The sequence below is a fragment of the Artemia sp. Qi Xiang Cuo genome, chromosome 11 (genome assembly GCF_049724085.1).
Source record: "Artemia sp. Qi Xiang Cuo chromosome 11, ASM4972408v1, whole genome shotgun sequence".
Lineage (NCBI taxonomy): Eukaryota > Metazoa > Arthropoda > Branchiopoda > Anostraca > Artemiidae > Artemia > Artemia sp. Qi Xiang Cuo.
The window spans coordinates 63,742,937-63,764,400 of NC_142804.1; the positions used below are offsets into that span (position 1 = coordinate 63,742,937).

At 36.4% G+C, this 21,464-nt stretch overlaps 1 protein-coding gene across 1 annotated transcript in view; it reads left to right on the forward strand.

Moving 5' to 3' along the window:
- LOC148947234 (tetratricopeptide repeat protein 33-like) overlaps positions 1–21,464 on the forward strand; it is a 47,418-nt gene that overhangs the window by 20,863 nt on the left and 5,091 nt on the right. The window contains exon 4 of the mRNA XM_089097339.1: positions 13,473–13,666. Coding sequence (XP_088953465.1) covers positions 13,473–13,666 — 194 coding nt within the window. The remainder of the gene's footprint in view (positions 1–13,472; positions 13,667–21,464) is intronic.

Sequence of the window (21,464 nt, forward strand, 5' to 3'; positions counted from 1 at the left end):
CGTTTAAATCTCCTCCTCCATCCTAATCTATTCTAAGTCAACCACGCATTGCACTCCTGGCTGGAGGCATTGAATCAGGAGATTGGTACCTGCGCAACGCAGACCATTGGTCAGCATGTGAAAAAGTTTTTTTTTTTACACCCTCTCAGGAAGTTCCCATTTCACTTGAATCTTTCTTTACGACATCCTCCCACCCTAGCCGCGGACGATCTATCTTTCCATTTAGCCCTTGGCGGTTGGCCAAAAAGGACAATCTTGGGCAATCTGTCATCCTTTATGCGCAGAGCGTGGCCTAGCCATCTCAACCTTTCTCTCATTATAGCCCTAGAAAGTGGGATTGAACCACACTTTTTGCACAGCCTACTGTTCGAAATACGGTCAGTCAGCCGGGTACTCAAAATAATCCGTAGACAATTTGTCTGGAAATAATCTAGCAAACCTTCGTCCGTTTTTCGGAGCGCCCTTGCTTCAGAACCGTATTTGACCACTGACGCCACTGTAGCTTCCAGTATTCTAACCTTGGTTTGCAGACTTATCTTCCTATTCTTCCAAACTTTTTTCAACTGTGAAAAAACTACCTGAGCCTTTACCGTTCTACACTGCTCCCTTCATATTTACTAATTATTAATTAAAAAAAAACTATCCAAAAAACGATTTTTTCAAATAAAATTAAACATAATTTTAATATGAAGCTCAGCATATTAAAATACCTTTCAGAATTCAAACTTAAAATAACCAGAACTTATTGTTAAAGAATATAACATACTCAAAATAAGACTAAACTAAACAAACAATCGTAGCAGAATACTTGCAACAAGAAAAAATATAAATGAATAAATAGATCTTAAAGCGAGTAATGCTTTGATTGAATATGAAAATCAAGCTTAAAACGAAAACAAATATTTTGCTATTAAAGCATAAATGAAACTTAAAACGAACAGAAATTAAATGAACAATCAATGCGAACAAACATACAATATATATTAATGTAAATGAATAAATAAATCTTAAAACGAGTAAAAGTTAAATTGAACATGCAAATCAAGTTTGAATCGAATAAAAATAACTACAAACAAGAGTTTGGGTATCGCCTCACTGCAGAAGCCTTTTAGTTTTTATTTTAAATTAATTTTTGTTCGTTTTTGATTGCAAAAAATTTCAAGTTTTTATGGCATGGGGGGGGGGGGGTACTTACTGTCCGATTATTCTTGACTTTAAAAAACAGATCTAGAACTTTCAATTTAAAACGAATGAGGATTTTTCAAAGTCTATACGATTACCTCTTTGGTAAAAACCTTATATATGAACAATAGACAGCTTGCATAACTTGTGGACAGCAATTGACAACAATGAATGGATTGAAAAAATAGCTCCAATAAGGGGGTTTAGACCATTTCACTTGCTGACACAAAGGCATCACGACTGTTTGGACTTGACCTTAATAGGATTTTGTGTGCCAAAGCAATTTTGCATCTATCACAGATTGCATTTATCATGTATTTTAACCTTATAATTGGAAATTTATAATAGATTTCCTATGTGTTCTTCCCATACAAAACCCCTTCCCATAAGTTATAAGCCCCCCTTAATAAGTTATGCCCCAGGGCATAATTTAAAAAGCCTACCCCCGGGCCCTGGTGGGCTGTGTCGACACCGGAGTTTTTTGTTATCAGAACTTTGAACTATTTTAACAAAAAGTCGATCTCAAAATATTTTTTTTGCACATCTTATTGCACAACTAAAAAACAATAAAACATCGAAACCTTATTGCCTTTATGGCAATGAGGAAATCCTTTTATATGGAAGCAAAATCTACAAACAGAAAACAATTCTTTTAGTACCTATAAGGAATTATATAATCGTTGCAGTACATGAACATATCCTCCTATTTGCGCTGCAAATGGGAGGAGGGGTCGGATTTAATGCTAAGGAGTGGGCGGACGGGGCTGGCTGTACACATAATTCTCGTTGGTGGCCCTGTTTTCACTAATCTTAGTGCACAACTAAAAAACAATAAAACATCAAAACCTTATTACCTTTATGACCTTTACTTTTCTATTTTCTATAACTTAGTAACATAAGAAAATTAATCTAAAAAACTAAAATAACTTTACACAAGAGATAACCATTCACAAGCAGTATATAGAGCTATCCTGCCATTTGCGCTGCAAAAGCTAGGATATTACGGGGTTGGACAGACCTATTGCACTGGAAATGAGAGGATATCAGGGCGTCGGGTTTAATGCTAAGGGGTGGGCGGGCAGTTTTTAGAAAAAGACCCAATAAAAAATTAAAGCCTTATGGTCTTTTTGACCTTTTGTTTTCTATTGTCTAAAACTTAGTAACAGAAAAAAAAATTAATTAAAAAAACTAAAATAAATTTACAAAAGAGATAAATAATTAACAGGCACTATATAAGGCTATCCTCACATTTGCGCTATAAATGGGAGGATGTTAGGGGGTCGGGTTTCATCCTAAAGGGTCGGCGGACGGTGCTGGCTGTGCACAACCTTCCCGTTGGCGGCCCTGTTTTCACTAATCTTAGTGCACGACTAAAAAACAATAAAACATCGAAACCTTATTGCCCTTATGACCTTAAGTTCTCTTTAGTCTAATACTAAATAAAATAAGAAAATAAACCAACTAAAATAGTTTCAAAAAAGAGACAACCGTTTACGAGCAATATATAAAGCTGTCTTCCAATTTGCGCTCCAAAAACGAGGATATTAAAGGGTTGGGCAGACCTATCCTTCCATTTGCACTCCAATCACTTTTGACTATTAAAAAGGGCACTAGCCCTTTGAATTTCTAATCGAATGAGCGTTTTTTGAAGTTTCTATGACAACGCCTTCTATAAAAATCTTATATGCCCCCAGGGCATAACTTAAAACCCTTGCCCTGAGGGTTTTGGGGTATTGTCCTCCTCAAAAACATATTTTCTATCTGAAAATCAACTACGCTGAACAAAATGGATATCTCAAAATTTTGATTGGATGCCTTTGGGGGAATGATGGGCGTGGGGGGGGGGCTAGTTGCCCTTCAATCACTTTCAACTATTAAAAAGGGCACTATCCCTTTGAATTTTCAATCGAATGAGCCAGTTTTAAAGTTTCTACGACAATGCCTTCTATAAAAACCATATCTTAAAACCCTTGCCCTGAAGGTTCTGGGGGAGTGTCCTCCTCAAAAACATACTTTCTATCTGGAAATCAACTACGCTGAACAAAATGGCTATCTCAAAATTTTGATTGGATGTGTTTGGGGATATGATGGGCGTGGGGGGGGCTAGTTGCAATTGAATCACTTTCGACTATTAAAAAGGGCACTAGCCCTTTAATTTCCAATCGAGCCTGTTTTGAAGTTTCTACGACAACGCCTTCTATAAAAACCTTATATTTGCCCCCAGGGCATAACTTAAAACCCTTGTCCTGCGGGTTGTGGGGGATTCGTCCTCCTCAAAAATATATTTTCTATCTTGAAATCAACAACGCTGAACAAAATAGCCATCTGAAAATTTTGATTGGATGTGTTTGGGGAAATGATGGGCGTGGGGGGGGGATGGAGGGGGCTAGTTACGCTCCAATCACTTCCGACTATTAAAAAGGGCACTAGCCCTTTAATTTCCAATCGAATGAGCATGTTATGAAGTTTCTACGACAACTTCTATAAAAACCTTATATGCCCCCAGGTCATAACCTAAAACCCTTGCCCTGGGGGTTGTGGGGGAGTATCCTCCTCAAAAATATATTTTCTATCTGGAAATCAGCTACGCTGACTAAAATGGCTATCTCAAAATTTTGATTGGATGTGTGTGGTGGACTGATGTGCGTGGGGGGGCTAGTGGCCCTCCAATCATTTTCGACTATTTGAAAGGGCACTAGCCCTTTAATTTCCAATCGAATGAGCCTTTTTTGAAATTTCTACGACAACGCCTTCTATAAAAACCTTATATGCCCCCAGGGCATAACTTAAAACCCTTGCCCTGGGTGTTGTGGGGGAACGTCCTCCTCAAAAATATATTTTCTATCTGGAAATCAACTACGCTGAACAAAATGGCTATCTGAAAATTTTGATTGGATGTGTTTGGGTAAATGATGGGCGGGGGGAGGGGGGCTAGCTACACTCCAATCACTTTCGACTATTAAAAAGGGCACTAGCTCTTTAATTTCCAATTGAATGAGCCTGTTTTGAAGTTTCTACGACAACGCCTTTATAAAAACCTTATATGCCCCCTGGGCATAACTTAAAACCCTTGCCCTGAGGGTTGTGGGGGATTATCCTCCTCAAAAATATATTTTCTATCTGGAAATCAACTACGCTGAACAAAATGGCTATCTCAAAATTTTGATTGGATGTGTTAGGGGGGATGATGGGCGTGGGGGGGGGTAGTTGCCCTCCAATCATTTTTAACTATTAAAAAGGGCACTAGCCCTTTAATTTCCAATCGAATGATCCTGTTTTGAAGTTTCTACGACAATGCCTCCTATAAAAACCTTATATGCCCCCAGGGCATTACGTAAAACCCTTGCCCTGAGGGTTGTGGGGGAGTGTCCTCCTCAAAAATATTTTTTCTATCTGGAAATCAACTACGCTGAACAAAATGGCTATCTGAAAATTTTTTTTGGTTGTGTTTGGGGAAATGATGGGCGTGGGGGGGGGAGGGGGGCTAGTTACACTCCAATCACTTTAGGCTATTAAAAAGGGCACTAGCCCTTTAATTTCCAATCGAATGAGCCTGTTTTGAAGTTTCTACGACAACGCCTTCTATAAACATCTTATATACCTCCAGGGCATAACTTTAAACCCTTGCCCTTAAGGTTGTGTGGGATTGTCCTCCTCAAAAAGATTTTTCATATCTGTGAATCAACTACGCTGAACAAAAAGGCTATCTGAAAATTTTTATTGTATGTGTTTGGGGAAATGATGGACGTGGGGGGGGCTAGTTGCCCCCCAATCACTTTCGAATATTAAAAAGGACACTAGAACTCTCGATTTTCAATAGAATGAGCCCCCTTTGAAGTTTCTACGACAATCCCTTCCATATGAAGTGCCTCTGGGAGAAAAAAATAATAATAATAATAAAACGTTGGAGCCGTATGGTCTTTATTATAGGCAACGCTACAGCGTTGCCTCTGATACTACCAAGGTAAGTGAAGCTGCCCACCTGTTCTATTTTTTCATTACCCAGCAACACCTTTTCTTCTTCACTTATTCCTAGCCTTAGTGACTTAGTCTTTTTAACATAAATTTTCAAACCAGTTCTAGCACCCTGAACCCGCAAGACTTCTAAAACTTCATTCATGTTGCTCACAGTTTCATCTAGGTTGCTTAAATCATCAGCGTAACCTAAGTCCAGGAAAGTTTTTCTTCCCCATTTGATTCCGTGTTCTCCCATTGCCTTTTCCGTGCCCCTGAAGAAAGAGCCCATTAAAATGATCCATATAAAGGGGATAGAACACAACCCTGCTTAACTCCTGAATTAATACGAAACCAGCTGCTAACCTCATATCCTACCTTAACTGCCGCAGTGTTATTCTCGTACATCACACTAATCCCTTTAATGTATTTGTCTGGTATACCATACACGGATAAGACCTTCGCTAAAGCTCTTCTATCAACAAAATCGAACGCTTGCTCACAATCTATAAAACTGAGGACCTAAGGTGTTACTCAGGCACTTCTCAATTATTAAACTAAAAGTGAAAGTTTGGTCGACACAGCCTCTACCCTTCTAAAACCTCTTTGTTTTTCTCTTAAAACTTTGTCTATAGCATCTCTCAGTCTAAAAAGTATCATATTACTAAGTTATTTGCTACCTACAGAGACAAGGCTAATGTCAAAATAATTCTCTTTCTTCACAATCTTCCTCCACAACCAAGGTATCACAAACTTTTTCATTTTCCTCTATATCTTTTCCTCTATCACGGTTTAACACATTTTCAAAATGTTCTACCCATTTCTCTTTAACTCTTTCTTTATCACTAATTGTGGCTCCGCTCTTATCTTTAACTGGGACAAGTCTGGATTGACTTCTCCCTCTCAATTTTTTAGAACTTTTGAACTAATGCTGGAGAAAGTGGTAGGGGAGCTCGCTGTTACCATGTATCAAAACAACATCGCCCATGTTGAATGTTTGTTTAAAAGTTTGTGTCTGTTTTAGTTGTGCAAGTTTAATTTTTTGGCAGTGTTCTTTTGTGTCTATTTCTCTGTTTTTTTCGTTGTTATTTTTTTTATTCATTTCAAATGATCAGCACCATGTGGCGTTATGGATTTGTTGTTGATGGTTATCTGTGACATCTGGTTATCTGGATGGTTATCTGGAGCCATCAATCTAGGGGTGTAATCACTCTTCGTAAAATTATCAGATTCCTCGAGAGCGTACCAATGAAGAACATTCGAACTAGTTATCTAGTCTTGGACGCTAGATACCGGTGTATAAAATAAAACAGTACAAATAGAAAAGTAACAAATTTTTTAGACTTACATATTTAGTTGTACAACACCGAGCTTCAGTAATGCAAACAGATAGACTTCTTAGTAATAATAGCTGATCTCTAATGACAATTATCCCTGAAAAGTACTTCTTCACTACCTTATAACATGAGTTCTGATTCTGTGCAATAATCACTATTTTCCAATTGGCCCAGCTCCTCTCAGAGGGCCCGCCACTTTACTCTTATGCTGACGAAATCAAATCATTATGCTGCTAAACGACCTAATAGTTTTTTCCGCGATATTCTTATCATTAAACATACGAATTCCTGAGAGTACTTCTAAAAACTACTAAACTAAGTTTCAAACAATGTCCCACTTGGTTTTTCCAAATTACTTCAGCTAGATTCCAATTCTTTTAATTAGTTTGGTACATGCAAAAAACCCGCAGTTTTTTGCCTTTGAAATCTGTCAATAGCGTCTGGAATGTTCAAGAGCCTTTTGTTTTGTCGAACAAAAGTTTTACAAATTACCATGGAGTACTTCCGAATTAATCATCTCTTGCTTTGAGCTTTTTAAAGAGATATTCGGCATTATGACAAATAAATGAGAGTTTGAAACGGAATTTCAAACTTAATTAAGGGAGTTTGATTTACGGGGGAAGTATATTTAGAATAAAATTCATTTTCCATATTTAAAGTATATGTTGTACACGGTACATATTACCCTTCCCATTTTTTAATGACGTCTTGTCATTAGAACTTGTTTGACCATAGTTTTTAAATTATTTTGAAATTTGCCTATTGTTTGTTTCATACAACTTTAACTGATATTATATTATTATGAGTCTATTTGATCTTAATCAGAAGTGATTAAATTTCATTCTATATTACTTTTCTTATTTTATTTCATATAGTCTGCTAAGTTTCCTCTACCGGACTAAGATAGCTACTTACACCAAGGTTTTTTTTCTATATCTAGCACTGATAATTCCTATACTTCTAGCAGTTTTTGGTAATCTTGGACTTATTCTAATACCCCAAAAAATTTTTTTTTTCAGGATTCATCTTTTATAAATTTTTCTATCTTCAGCTAGATGTGGAATAACTGTGTTTCGTTTATTACTTAAAATTAAACGAATAACACGACAACCCTACACCTAATTCTACTTGAATATCTAACGATACATACATGAATGATTTATAACACACAATATTATGTTTACCATTTTCACTGGTAATAAAAACACCTTCACTTGGATTGTTTTTTATGTAACATTAATAATAGATTATCAAAATTGTTAGAAAGTCAAAATTAATGAAACGTGATATGAGTTCACACCTATTTTACCACTATACGTGTCCTTTACGTACTCGCTCCTTCTGTTGTGAATTATGGTTCTTCACTAGTATCGTCTTGTGCAAACAAAATTTTAAAACACTCATACGTAGTGTCGTCACAGATTAGTTCGAGTATGGTTATGTTCATCTTGGACGAAGTGATTTCTCTTATTATCAAACCGGAAATGATGCTTTTGGTTACAGGTGTGTGGAATTTTGCCATTAGAGTTCATTTTCATCTGTTGTTTTTGGATAATTCGTAGGGTGCTTTGTTATTAAGGGTTTGAGCACTGTGAATGCGTTGACGACAGAACGGTTGACCATTTCATAGCATTTCATTCTTGGGCTATCTTTAATCAAATAGAGAATGTATTTCTCGTGTAAAATTGTTTCTTCGCGCAATTGAGATTATAGTTCATAAAATTGTTCGTGCATGGCTTGTACTCAGTAACTCTTGTGGAGACTCCTTGGTAAATCGTAGGGGAAATGATGTTTGAATTTGGAAGAGGTCAACATCCAACTTTTAGTGACTTCTTCAACCTATTGTCTTTAATTTTTGGGAGGAGCACATTGTCACTCAGGGGTTATTCATTGGGATTATTTTGGTTTCTATGATTCAATGGTTGGTCTCCAGGTCCATTTTTCAAAACTTATCTCGTAATTTTTACGGTAATATATCTAATGTCTCTGTAATCTCGTAATGGAGAAATGGTCGAAGGGGATTTAACATGTGAATCGTCGACATGTAAAAATTGTGCTGAATTGGGTTCATCAACACACTAAACATGTTAAATTGGGTTCATCAATATTATTGTTAAGGATGATGTATTCACTTACCTCTTATGCTTGATAATGGGATTCTCAGGATTGTTATCTTTATGGCTCCATAATCTACTGAACATTGAGATTTTTTAAATAATCTTACCTGATACATAACATGTTTGTGATTGATGAGAATTATTCCTTATCAAATGATCGGTGTTTCCTTGATCGAAGTGTATCAATAGTTTCCATAAGCAAAGTTGAAACGAGAGTTTTTTGGGATTTATGGCGAGTACTCTTCGTTGGTCGAGATGTGATGAAAATAGGTGCTACTGGGCTATACTTGCACTGGTCTATGCATTGTCCTGTTTAGTTTCTGATTTGCCGTTCCAATTCCTGAAATAAAATAACTCACACGTTCGAATCACGGCAGAATCACACGTTCTTTAAAACGAGTAGTCATAATACGAATGGGTCATGTATCGATTGTGTACATGAATTTTACAATACAAGACAATGTTACACAAATACACTAACGTTATTACACATACATTGATTTTTAACAAAACAACATTGCTATAACATTGGTGGAAACATATATGAAGTTTCCCTTGGGACTTCTAAAACATAGAAATTTCTTCTAAGTTATTATAATATAACGATGATATAAGAGGTTAATTTTTATAAAGTGAGGTCTCTTATTATGCTCTTTAGCATACACTAATACATACACTTTATTTAAATTTCATTCAACGCTTAATTAATTTTACATAGGTTTAAAATAATCGTTTAAACATAGTTTATGCTAAATCATTAAATTTGAGGTCTAATTTTACAATATATTTCATGCCTGCATTGTTCACGCACGTCCGTGCTGTTTAAGAAACGCATGTTGCAGCGTCGTAACCGCACGGTTTTACGTAAACGACACTACATGGAGGGAGCCAGACATAGTAATGATGAGTGGAGATCTCTTTGCCCACTCGTTTTCTAATGTCTTCCCTTTTTCTTGGCCTAGGCGTTTTCATGGGGTTCCGGGTTTAATTTTTGCATTTCAGCCGTTTCCCCGTGTTCTTCCTTTGGTTTTCGTCTTCTAAGTCTTAAAATTCTTCCATAATTAAAGGTTAGTAAGGTTCTCATAGTCAGGGAAATCGCGAATACGAAACATACGGTCAGTAGTATGTTCCACCAAAAATTGGTTGAGAATAATCCGTATCTCTCATCTACGTACGTAAATCTCTGGTCTTCATTGGTAAACAGGGGGATTTAGGAGTTTAATGCTTTGCTTATTCTTATAAGTTGTAACGATCCTTTATTCTTGTCTATTTTGGCCCATATTGCGTTTTTCGTTTCCTCGCGTTCTGTACTAGGTGTAGTATACGACATGTTGAGTGCCTTAAAATTGATTATTTTAGGACTTAGTATATTCATACTCATGGTAATTAACGGCGTTTGAACTGTTGATTCTTTAATTACAATTTGACAACCATGTTTTATGGTTATAGTCCCTAGGTCTTGTAGCATTAATTCGGTCCTGTAACTTGGATCGATTTTCTATGTATTATTTTAGCAAGATAAAGTTCCAACAGTATCTCTTGGAACAGAAAATAACCAAAGGTCATTTCTAAGGTGTATGAATATCTTTCATTCATTACCTCCCATTAGGGCTTCACACAAATTGGGTATTTCTTTCTGTTAGATTTCTTTTAAAAATATATCCAACCTACAAGATACGGACTTTACATTATAAATAGGTAGCGTGAGTTGGCAAACTAGATTTTTGAATGATACGCACTCTTTTCAGTCTTTAGGGTTTGCTATGGCATATTTTCGTCTATCTTGATAAACAAGTAAATAGTCCGCTTCGGGTGGGATAGTCATAAAATAATTTATCCTCTTTATATGAGCTGGGAAGGTTGTTATTTTGTGTAAGTTATAAATGAATTGTGGGTTTATCCGTGGAGTTGTTACTACTGTAAATAATTATTCATTTATTTCAGTGATATATTCTTTCAGTTTTGTATAATAAAAGAATAAGTTTGATACTTCTTGTTCTATGGGTAAATGTAAACCAAACGTTAGGTGTGTTTTTATTTCATCTAAAATGCTTTTTAAGTTGGAAGGGTCTACAAGGTCGTATGACAAGGTTCCTCCCGTGAGGGAAAATAATGCGAACTCAAACTTGCTAACATCTGTCGCTAGATATAGTAATGACATGGTGATTATATCAAGTGATACCGTGGTGAGGCTCCCGTCTGTCACCACACGATCCACTTCATTCCTTAAGTAATTCATTACATTTACAGTTTTTGAGATTTTCTTGGATATCATTTCGACTTTATCTCTTTGGTAGTTAGCTATGCTTGCTTGTATTTTCTGGACGTGTAACGTTACGTTCATGGCATTATTTAACTTTTTCACATTTTCCCTTAGGATATTCAGGTCTTCCTCCGTTGTTAAACCAAAAAGGCGGGAGGCGAGTTCTCCGATGATGGGAATTAGGCTTGTAGATCTGCGGTATTTACTTCTTCGAAAGAATACTTCAAAGATTATCTTGGTGCTTTGTTTTAACTTTTGTATTTCTGTATTAAAGAGTTCAAATAAGGCTTGTAATCTTTGCGTGTACATTAATAAAAACACTTGGTGAGTTGCACTTTTTGGGCGTTTTTCTAACTTAGATCAGGTAATGGTTTAATATCTTCTTTTGCTGGCTCGTCCGTCATTGCTAATCTAGCACAAGTACGTTTACCGTCTATTATACAACATTTCTTATGTACGTAGTCATCCTCTTTCTCTTTCTTATAATTATTTTTCTTTTCTTCTGGTTTAACAGCTTGTACTTTTATCGTTTGTATCTCGGTATGCCCTACCGGAATTCTTGGCCTTAGGCCTATACGAAATATGCCAATGGGCTGGGTGCGCGTAAACGTGGGCCCTGTTGACCAAATCCATTTTGTAAGTATCTTTGGTTCTTGATAAGTCTGCATGGTCATATTTTGATGTGATTTTTTACTAAGTATGTTCATTTTTGGGACTGGGTTCGTCGTAGTTGCCGATATTGAGGATTGTTCTCCTCTTACTGGGGTTTCATAAATAGGCATGGTTGTCTTGGTGTCTTTTTCTTTCCTTTCTGTAGGATTTCCATTCTTATTATCTTGTTGTGTGTTTGAGAATTTCAATTCCTTTAGGTTAATAATTTGTCTGTAGTCTTTTTCCTTTGTGAGTTTGGATAATATTTGCTTCGTAACATTTTTCTCAGCATGATTTTGCCATAATTCCTTAAGGAAAGTCCACAGGCTCGGTAGTTCATTTAGCATTGCGTAATTTCCATCATAAAGTTTTCCTTCCCTTGTAGTCAGTGACTTAGGTTTTTCCATAAGTTTCATTCCGGTAAATCTCTTGGCAAGTGTTCCATACTACTCACTGACCTTTTCTTTCAGTCTTCCTTAGTACTGGTTTATAATACCATATCGATTTCCTTCATTTTCTTGTCAAAGTTATCTATTATGAATTTTGATTTTAGTTCTGGGATAACTGGGACGTGGAACTCTTTGTTGTCCTTACTATGCATCATCTTACTGGTCTGCAATCCTACCGACCGCGCCATCTGTGGCGTTATGGATTTGTTGTTGATGGTTATCTGTGACATTATAGATTAGTGGCTCTTGTGACATTGTGGAACGAACCAAGGGTAATGGGGGATATAATTTCTGACTGCACCACTCCCATGGGAGAAATAAAATAGGTTAACTAATAAATTTCATTTCCCCTGTGAGTTGACTAATTAGGTCGAAGAGCTATCAATCTAGGGGTGTAATCACTCTTCGTAGAATTATCATATTCCTCGAGAGTGTACCAACGAAGAGCATTCGAACTAGTTATCAAGTCTTGGACGCTAGATGCCGGTGTATAAAATAAAACAATACAAATAGAAAAGTAACAGATTTATTAGACTTACATATTTAGTTGTACAACATCGAACTTCAGTAATGCAAACAGATAGACTTCTTAGTAATAATAGCTGATCTCTAATGACAAAATCCCTGAAAAGTACTTCTTCACTACCTTATAACATGAGTTCTGATTCTGTGCAATAATCACTATTTTCCAATTGGCCCAGCTCCTCTCAGAGGGCCCGCCACTTTACTCTTATGCTGACAAAATCAAATCATTATGCTGCTAAACTACCCAATAGTTTTTTTCCGCGATATTCTCATCATTAAACATACACATTCCTGAGAGTACTTCTAAAAACTACTAAACTAAGTTTTAAACAATGTCCCACTTTGTTTTTCAAAAATACTTCAGCGAGATTCCAATTCTTTTCATTAGTTTGGTACATGCAAAAAACCCGCAGTTTTTTTGCCTTTGAAATCTGTCAATAGCGTCTGGAATGTTCAAGAGCCTTTTGTTTTGTCGAACAAAGGTTTTACAATGTACCCTGGAGTACCTCTGAAATAATCATCACTTGCTTTGAGCTGTTTAAAAATATATTTGGCTGATAAATAACTGAGGGTTTGAAACGGAATTTCAATCCTAATTAAGGGAGTTTGATTGACCGGGGAAGTATATTTAGAACGAAACTAATTTTCCCCACTTAAAGTATATATTGTACACGGTACAACCATAGAATCGTGGATTCTTCATTTATTTCCTTCCGTCTTTCTTCTCTTCTGTGCCATTGTTTTTGGCAATTTCTTTTTTTGTCTTTTTTTTTATCTACGTTATAAAAAAAATAGCTCAAAAGAAGAAGAAGAAGAGTCGCCTTCTCAAGTGAACAGTGAAGAGAGTCATGTTTTTCCAGTGTGGTCTCAGAACTATTTACTTCGACTAAGCTGAAGTTTTAAACTAAGCGCCCAATTTCAGAACAGAATTGAGTATCGACAATACCAGTAGCTTTAAGAGCCAAGAGGTGTTTATAGCCTTATTTATCTTTTTAGCTTCAAGAAATATGGCCTGCTGTAAGTTCAGCGGAAGAAGCCGTCCGATTGAACCCGTTGTGGTACATCGGACATCAAACTCTCGGAAGAGCGAGACTAGGAGTTGGAGATGTTCAGCTGGCCCTTAAATCATTTATGAAAGCTTATCACTTAAATCCAACCAGTATGGAATTGTACCTTGACGATCTACTTGTAAGTCTTGTTATCCTTACGAATTTTGATTCTCGGCAAATCTACCTGATACCTTTTTAGTTTCATCACAGTATAATATAAATATTAAAAAATAGCGAAAACTCCTATACTCTCCATTAAAGATTTTTGAGACACGTCAGGCGCACACTTTTTCATGACTCTGCCTTCATGCACGTGCAATAACAAATTTTTGAGCGCATTACGATGGGATTATGGGAGACCTATTGCTCTGACGTATTGGTAACTTCCTTTTCCGCGCGATGTGATATGTCCTATCTCGGAACCAAATCTTCGCTACTGTTAATATTTATACTGTGAGTTTCATCTTCAAAGTTAAATTTTCTCTTTGATATTAAAGGATCGAAAGGTGATTTGAAATGTTATTTTTAGATTTAGATACTTAAGATAGAATATCACTGAAGGCTAGATAGTGAACTAGGTAGTGGATACTGAAGGCTAGCTTTAAATGCTGAAGGTAAAATAATATTGAAGGCTAGATTCTCAACTAGGTACTGATGCTGAAGTCTGGATTTAAAAGTAAAATATATAAGATTTTACTATTGTCATATAGAAGGCCATACGAACGACAGAAAGAGTTTCATCTCCTATAATACTGTAGTAAGAAAGAAACTGTGCTTTAATATCATTGGTTTGCCTATGTGACACATTGTCGTAAGTGAGTCGCATCAGTCTTTAAGCGGTTGTTAAAAAGGGAAGCTAGATAACCCCATCTTCTTTATACATGATTCATATTCTTGTTCCTCTGTGAACTTTTTAAGCTAGTAAAAAGTTACAAGTAGTCTCTGTGTCCAAACCTTAACAAAAAAAAAAAAAAAAAAAAAAAAAAAAAAAAAAAAAAAAAAATATACATAGGCCTAATACAGAATTACGATGGAAAGTCAAAAAGGGCAAAAAAAAACTTCTGTTGTGAACTACAGTTTTCAACTGGAGGTTTATTTCATTTTCTGATGAAAAACACCGAAAATGCAAAAATATTTTTTATATTTTCATTGAAAAGTTCAAAAACAACAACTTCCCATATCTAGATTTTGAAAAGTGATCTAAAACAGGAAATACAATCTGTTCTCCCTCTTAATCGTCCATACATTCCCTAAGCCCCTTGTTTCTGTGACTCCACCAAGTGCAGAGTAACAATCCCAAACTCACTTCTTTCTAACAATCACTTAATTCTATCTTAAATTCACTTGTAATATTTAAGTCTTTCAGTGGATTGCTGGCTCCTCATTTTATTTATTTTTTATTTGAGTATTTCGATTTTATTGGACCTTTTGTTTTTTGTTACCATGTGGTGAGTTGAAGTGCCATCTTTTTTTTCTGGTATTTGGAGATAGTGCTATTTTTATTGTCATCAATCAATTTGATAGTTTTGTTAAGAAAACTTTGTCGATTAATAAAGGACTAGAGCTTAAACTTGAACAAGTAATACCTTTTTGGGACTAAGGTATTGACTTGTGATTTATGTCTTTGTGGTTTTTCACTGGGCTTACTTTGTGAACCGTGGCTTTTAATCTGTGAACCGTGGCTGAACCGTGGCTTTAAAAAGTGAGTGTAAATTTAGAGGGTGAGTTTTTCGTATTTCAGTTTCTAAAAACGTCTTGAAAATCACCATGTCAGTTTTTTTTTCCTTTCTTTTAAATCCACCGAGTTTCGTCAAACATTAACGCAGTCATGATCTATGCAGTAGGATCACACATATTACATTACATATAAGAACATATTGAGAATATGTTAAGAACATAATGAGAATATGACCATATAAAGAATATATTAAACATATTAAGGATATATTAAGAACAAACCCTTGAATAGGCTCTATGCTCCACAGTCTTGTCAAGATTTAAAGATTTTTCCCCACTCACCCCACCCTCTCTGGATTAAAGTAGAAATACTGGACTACTACTACAAACAACTCACCGCAGCATTAAGCCGCTTGAGGCCACACAGCTACACATGCTCCTCCTCCATCCTAATCTATTCAAAGCCCCCCTCTTTACACCCTCCCAGGAAGCTTCATTTCTCTTAAATATTTCTTTGCGACACCCTCCCAGCCCAAGTGCGGACGACCTGCCTGTTTAGCCCTAGAGGGTTATCCTTCATCCGAAGAATGTGCTCTAGCCATGTCAACCTTTCTCTCGTTATAGCCCTAGAAAGTGGGATTGAACCATAGGAGTGTTGCAGGATCCAGATTTCTTGTTGTAAAAGTTTTTTACTGAACAGGCTTTTAAAGCTATCATTCATTTTGCCAAATAGACTTTGGCATACTCGCTTCAAAATAGAGGGGCCTTCGGGGATTACGTCATCCAAGCTGTTCACTGTTAAGATTCTGACTCGTGCCACATTAGACTATCTCTATTCTGATTTTCAAGACCTAGAATATATTATCTAGTATCTATTCTCTAGCCCCTAGTATTTAGCCTTAGGTTCTAGCCCCCAGAAATACTGGATCTGGATGAAATATCGGATTAAACGCAGCCTGCGCCGTTGTGTTTAGTTCATTCCATGGGACTCAAAATCGTTGTTCCGGTTGTTTTCTGTTCATAAATCTTATTGACTCTTCTCTTTCCTTGCTTTTTTGGACTTCCGTACTCTCCCTCCTTTGTTTAAAGTACTGAAGTGATGTAATTTCTGCTTGAGCTGAAAGAGGTTGTGTCCTCAGTTTCTCGTTCCATGTTAGATTAGGTTATATCCGACAACTTTTATGGATATAAGTGAAAAAAGTAAGTTTTTTTCCACTGAAAGTAAGGAGCAAAATTTAAAAAAAAATAAATATTCTGCACGTGAAAGGGGCTGCCCCTCCTCAACTACTTGCTCTGTACACTAGAGTTTGACTTTTAGTCAAAACTCACTGAAACACAAGAGCCGTTGAATTGGAATAAGAAGCGTTTCTAAAACAATAACAAACTTTAGCGTAACGAGCGAACGTTTGAGCAGGGGGAAGCCCGCGTCATCCACGGACAAATTTCTGCTCATTTTAAGCCTTAATGTTGCTCCTTACTTTCACATGAAAATTTTTTTATTTAATTTCTTATAGTTTTTCAATTCGTGCCAGAAAATTTCCCTCCCCCATCCATGGAAAATTCTTTCCCACGAAAATTCCTCCCGCGAAAATTCCTCCCACTCAAAATACTCCCCTAAACAATTCACTCCTCTTGAAAACTCCCCCAGATAGTTCTCTTTGCTTTCATTTGAAAACACCTGTTTTGTTTAATTTCTGGTGTTCTCAGTCATCCCGGAATTCACCCCCCCCCCCCCTCCCCTCCACATGCACTAAAGAACCGTGCAGTTTCTTCCCCGCTGCAATCCTCCCGGAAAATTCTCTCCACATGTATAAATGAGCAGCCAAAGAGAAAGTTAGATAAATCAAAAGAAATATGTATACGAATTCCGTAAGATTCTCCTTATGTAAAATCTTCCCTGGAAAATTCGCCCCGTTTAAAATTTCTCCTGAAAAATTACCCCGAAAAATTTTATTTCAGGCGAAAATTCTCCCCCGCAAAAATTCCCCTCGAACAAGCCTCGAAGGGTTGAATTTTAATTTCGGAGCCATAGAAAGTAATGCAATAAATCATGAAAAAAAACAGGAAAACTAAAAAAGTGGGAATTAATGCCCAAACAACAATATCAGAATGGTAAACCATTCCTTAGTCGAAGTTATTACACTGCAAAATGTTAAAGCCAATTAAAAAAACAAACAAAAAAAAACGGGTAAAACTAAGGAAAAATTAATAATATATACATTCAAAAAGTATATAAAAGAGTATATAAAAAGAGGGGGGGGGGACAAGCGAACGAACACAAAAATTGGAGAGCACCAGTACCAGATAATAGAAAAGGAAAACTAGCAGGATATTTTGTGCATTTTTTGGTGTAAATATTTTAGGAAAAGGTTGTTTCATATCTGGAGGTAAAACAACGAATGGGGACAAGATAGGAACGGGTTCAGAAACAATCCCAGACGGGTAGGATCCAGTTCGGGAGTGTCTTTTGGAGAAATTATTTCCCATGCGAGAATTGCTATTATATATTTTTTTTTTTTGGCAAAACAGAGGCACGACTTAACTCTCATGTAATTATAAACTTTTCATTGTCTTTTTTTATGGAGATAATCGATATGACCGAGCAAGTTATTGCTTGCTCCATTCATTCTCAAATCATGACAAAAAAGTGAGGAAAAATGCAAAATTCGGGTGTATATTTTTTTCTTTTTGTGAAGATACAAATTCGTTATATTTTGGGTGGAAACAGAAAAAAAACACGAATTAAACCAAAATGCAAGAATCCTTTAAATTCGGCCTTTATTTAAATTCAGCTGCATATTCTGTATTAGAATTGTTTTCTTAACAAGTTTCTTTCTCAACTCTAGGCTTATACTGGATTTGGTTATTTTAAACGTGAAAGTAAAGAGCGGCATAATGTTTGCAGTGACAGTTACTTTTCTGTGCTATGAGTCATTTTCTCTCACAGACGAGCTACTTATCTCTCATGGTCTATACTTTAAATTATTGAAAATTATATTACAAATATTTATTTTTGTACTTACCACAATGAAAATGAAAATAAAAATTGTAGTGAAATACAATCTTGAATAGCTGAGCTATCAGCAATTAATGTCATTGTATATCAAATATTCAGTTTAATTTCACTAGTTCTTTCAAACAACTTTTCAAGACGCATAGTTTTGAATAAAACGCAAATGAAGGAGAACACTTTAGGCTCTTAGTTAAGGGAGAAGGCAGTAGCCACACTCTCATTTGTAGTTATTTTTGTCCGTTTTAAGTTTGATCTGAACATTCAATTTTAAGTTTTGATTGTTTTACGATTTATGTGTTCATTTATGTTTATACCTGTTGTATGGTTGTTTGCTATGATTGTTTGTCTAATTTCTGTTCGTTCTGGGTTTCGTTTATTCTTTAATCGTACCAACCTTCTTGCATTGTTTTGACTAGGGGGCTCAAGGTTTTGTCTTGTGCCGTTTCCGTCCGTATCTGCTCAAGCTTCTGATCGCTGCCTGGTAGGTTCTTTACTACAAGCTCTCATCAAACTACCTTCATCTCGTCTACTATCATGAAAGAACACTGAGCCGTATGACCCCTGGACTTTTCCAGATCCTGACGTCATCGCCGTCATCATCATTTTAATTGGTGCTGTCGTCATTTCTGTCAGTGGGGATTATTATTGTCATCCCTTTACTGAAATCCTTACTGTATTACAAACAGGAAAAAACCTTCTTATTTGGAATAGTGAGAGACGACCTGGCTACAGCCTACGATTATGACGTAATTGATCAATCTTTAACATGAAATTATAATCTTATTATTGTTACTATAAGCTGGAAACACGATTTAGATCTTTGCTGTAATTAATTAAATAACTTTTTCCACAAAATAAGTTTTTCAAAGAAAAGTAAAGAACTCTATTAAACAAAAAATGAGCAAAAATAAAATCAAATAATCTACGAAGCATGAAACTACCGCAAATCAGCAATGATAAATAAATGAAACCCAAAACAAACAGAAATTACAATAAACAACCGAGTCAAACTCACAACGAGCAGAAATTAACACAAGTTTGGCTCAAAACCCCTATGCCTTCCCAAGGCCAGAACATAATTTGCACTTTACTAAAAAAATACAAATGAATGTGCATTGTCAGTTTAATATCGTATACTGATATTTAGTAATCAAAATGTTAATATTATTTGATTTATAAAAGTTATAAAAGTAAAAACATATATATTTTTCTCAGTAAAGTGCAAATTATGTTCTGGCCTTGGGAAGGCATAAAAAATTTGGGGAGATTTCAATAAAAACTATTGGGAAGATTTCAATGAAAACTTATATGCCCCCAGGGCATAACTTATAACCCTTGGCTTGAAGACTGTGGGGGGGACTGTCCTGCTCAAATGTATAATTTCCTGAACTTTAAACTGTGTGGAACAAAATGGCTATCTCAAAATTTTGATTGGATGTGTTTGGGAAATGGTGGGCGTGGAAGGGGTGTTAGTTGCCTTCCAATTACTTTCGACTATTGAAAGAGGCACTAGCCATTTCAATTTCCAATCGAATGAGCCCTTTTTGAAGCTACTAATACAAAGCTTTCTATTAAAACCTTTTTTGCCCCCAGTGTATAACTTGCAGCTCCTGTCTTCAGGGCTGTTGGGGGTTTGTCATCCTCTAACACCTAATTTCCAGAACTTAAAACGACGTTGAAAAAAATGGCTATCTAAAAATTTGATTGGATGTGTTTGGGGAAAATGTGGACGTGAGAGGGGGGTTAGTTGCCCTCCAATCACTTTCTACTATTAAAAAGGGCACTAGCTCTTTGAAATTTCAATTGTATGAGCCTTTTTTGAAATTTCTACGACAATCCTTTCTATAAAAACCTTATATGCCCGCAGGGAATTACTTACAACCCTTTCCCTGAGGGCTGTGGAGGAGTGTCCTCATCAAAAACATAATTTCTATCTGGAAATCAATTACGCTGAACACAATGGCTATCCCAAAATTTTGATTGGATGTGTTTCGGGAAATGGTGGGCGTGGAAGGGGTATTAGTTGCCATCCAATCACTTTTGACTATTAAAAAGGGCACAAGCCACTCCAATTTCCAATTGAATGAGCCCTTTCCAAAGTTTCTACAACAACTTGTTCGATACGAAGTACCCTGGTCTAAAGGAAAAGAATAATAAATAATACATTGTGCCAACATCGTTCTTATATGCCCTCAGGGCATAACTTAAAACCCTTGCCATGAGGGTTGTGGGGGAGTCTCCTCCTCAAAAACATATTTTCTATCTTGAAATTAACTACGCTGAACAAAATGGCTATCTCAAAATTTTGATTGGATGTGTTTGGGGGAATGATGGACGTGGGGGGGGGGGCTAGTTGCCCTCCAATCACTTTTAACTATGAAAAAGGGCACTAGTCATTTCCATTTCCAATTGAATGAGGCCTTTTTGAAGTTTCTACGACAACGCGTTCTATAAGAACCTTATATGCCCCCAGGGCATGACTTACAACCCTTGCCCTGGGGGCTGTGGGGGGGGGATGGTCATCCTCAAAGACTAAATTTCCAGAACTTAAAACTACGTTGAACAAAATGGCTATCTCAAAATTTTTATTGTATATGTTTGGGGAAAAGGTGGGCGTGAGAGGGGGGTTAGTTGCTCTCCAATCACTTTCGACTATTAAAAAGGGCACTAGCTCTCTGAATTTCCAATCGAATGAGCTTTTTTTGAAGTTTCTACGGCAACGCCTTCTATAAAAACCTTATATGCCCTCAGGGCATAACTTACAACCCTTGCCCTGAAGGCTGTGGGGGAGTGTCCTCCTCAAACATAAAAATTCTATTTCGATATCAACTACGCTAAACATAATCGCTGTCTCAAAATTTTCATAGGATTTGTTTGGGAAATGATGGGTGTGGAAGGGGTGTTAGTTGCCTTCCAATCATTTTCGACTATTAAAAAGGGCACAAGCCATTCCAACTTCCAATTGAATGAGCCCTTTTCGAAGTTTCTACGACAACTCCTTTGATACGAACTGCCCTGCTCTAACGGAAAAAAATAAAAAAAATTCATTGTGTCAACATCGTTCTTATATGCCCTCAGGGCATAACTTAAAACCCTTGCCCCGTGGGTTGTGGGGGCGTGTCCTGCTCAAAAACATATTTTCTATCTGGAAATCAACTACGCTGAACAAAATTGCTATCCTAAAATTTTGATTGGATGTGTTTGGAGGAATGATGGGCGTTGGGGGGTGTAGTTGCCCTCCAATCAC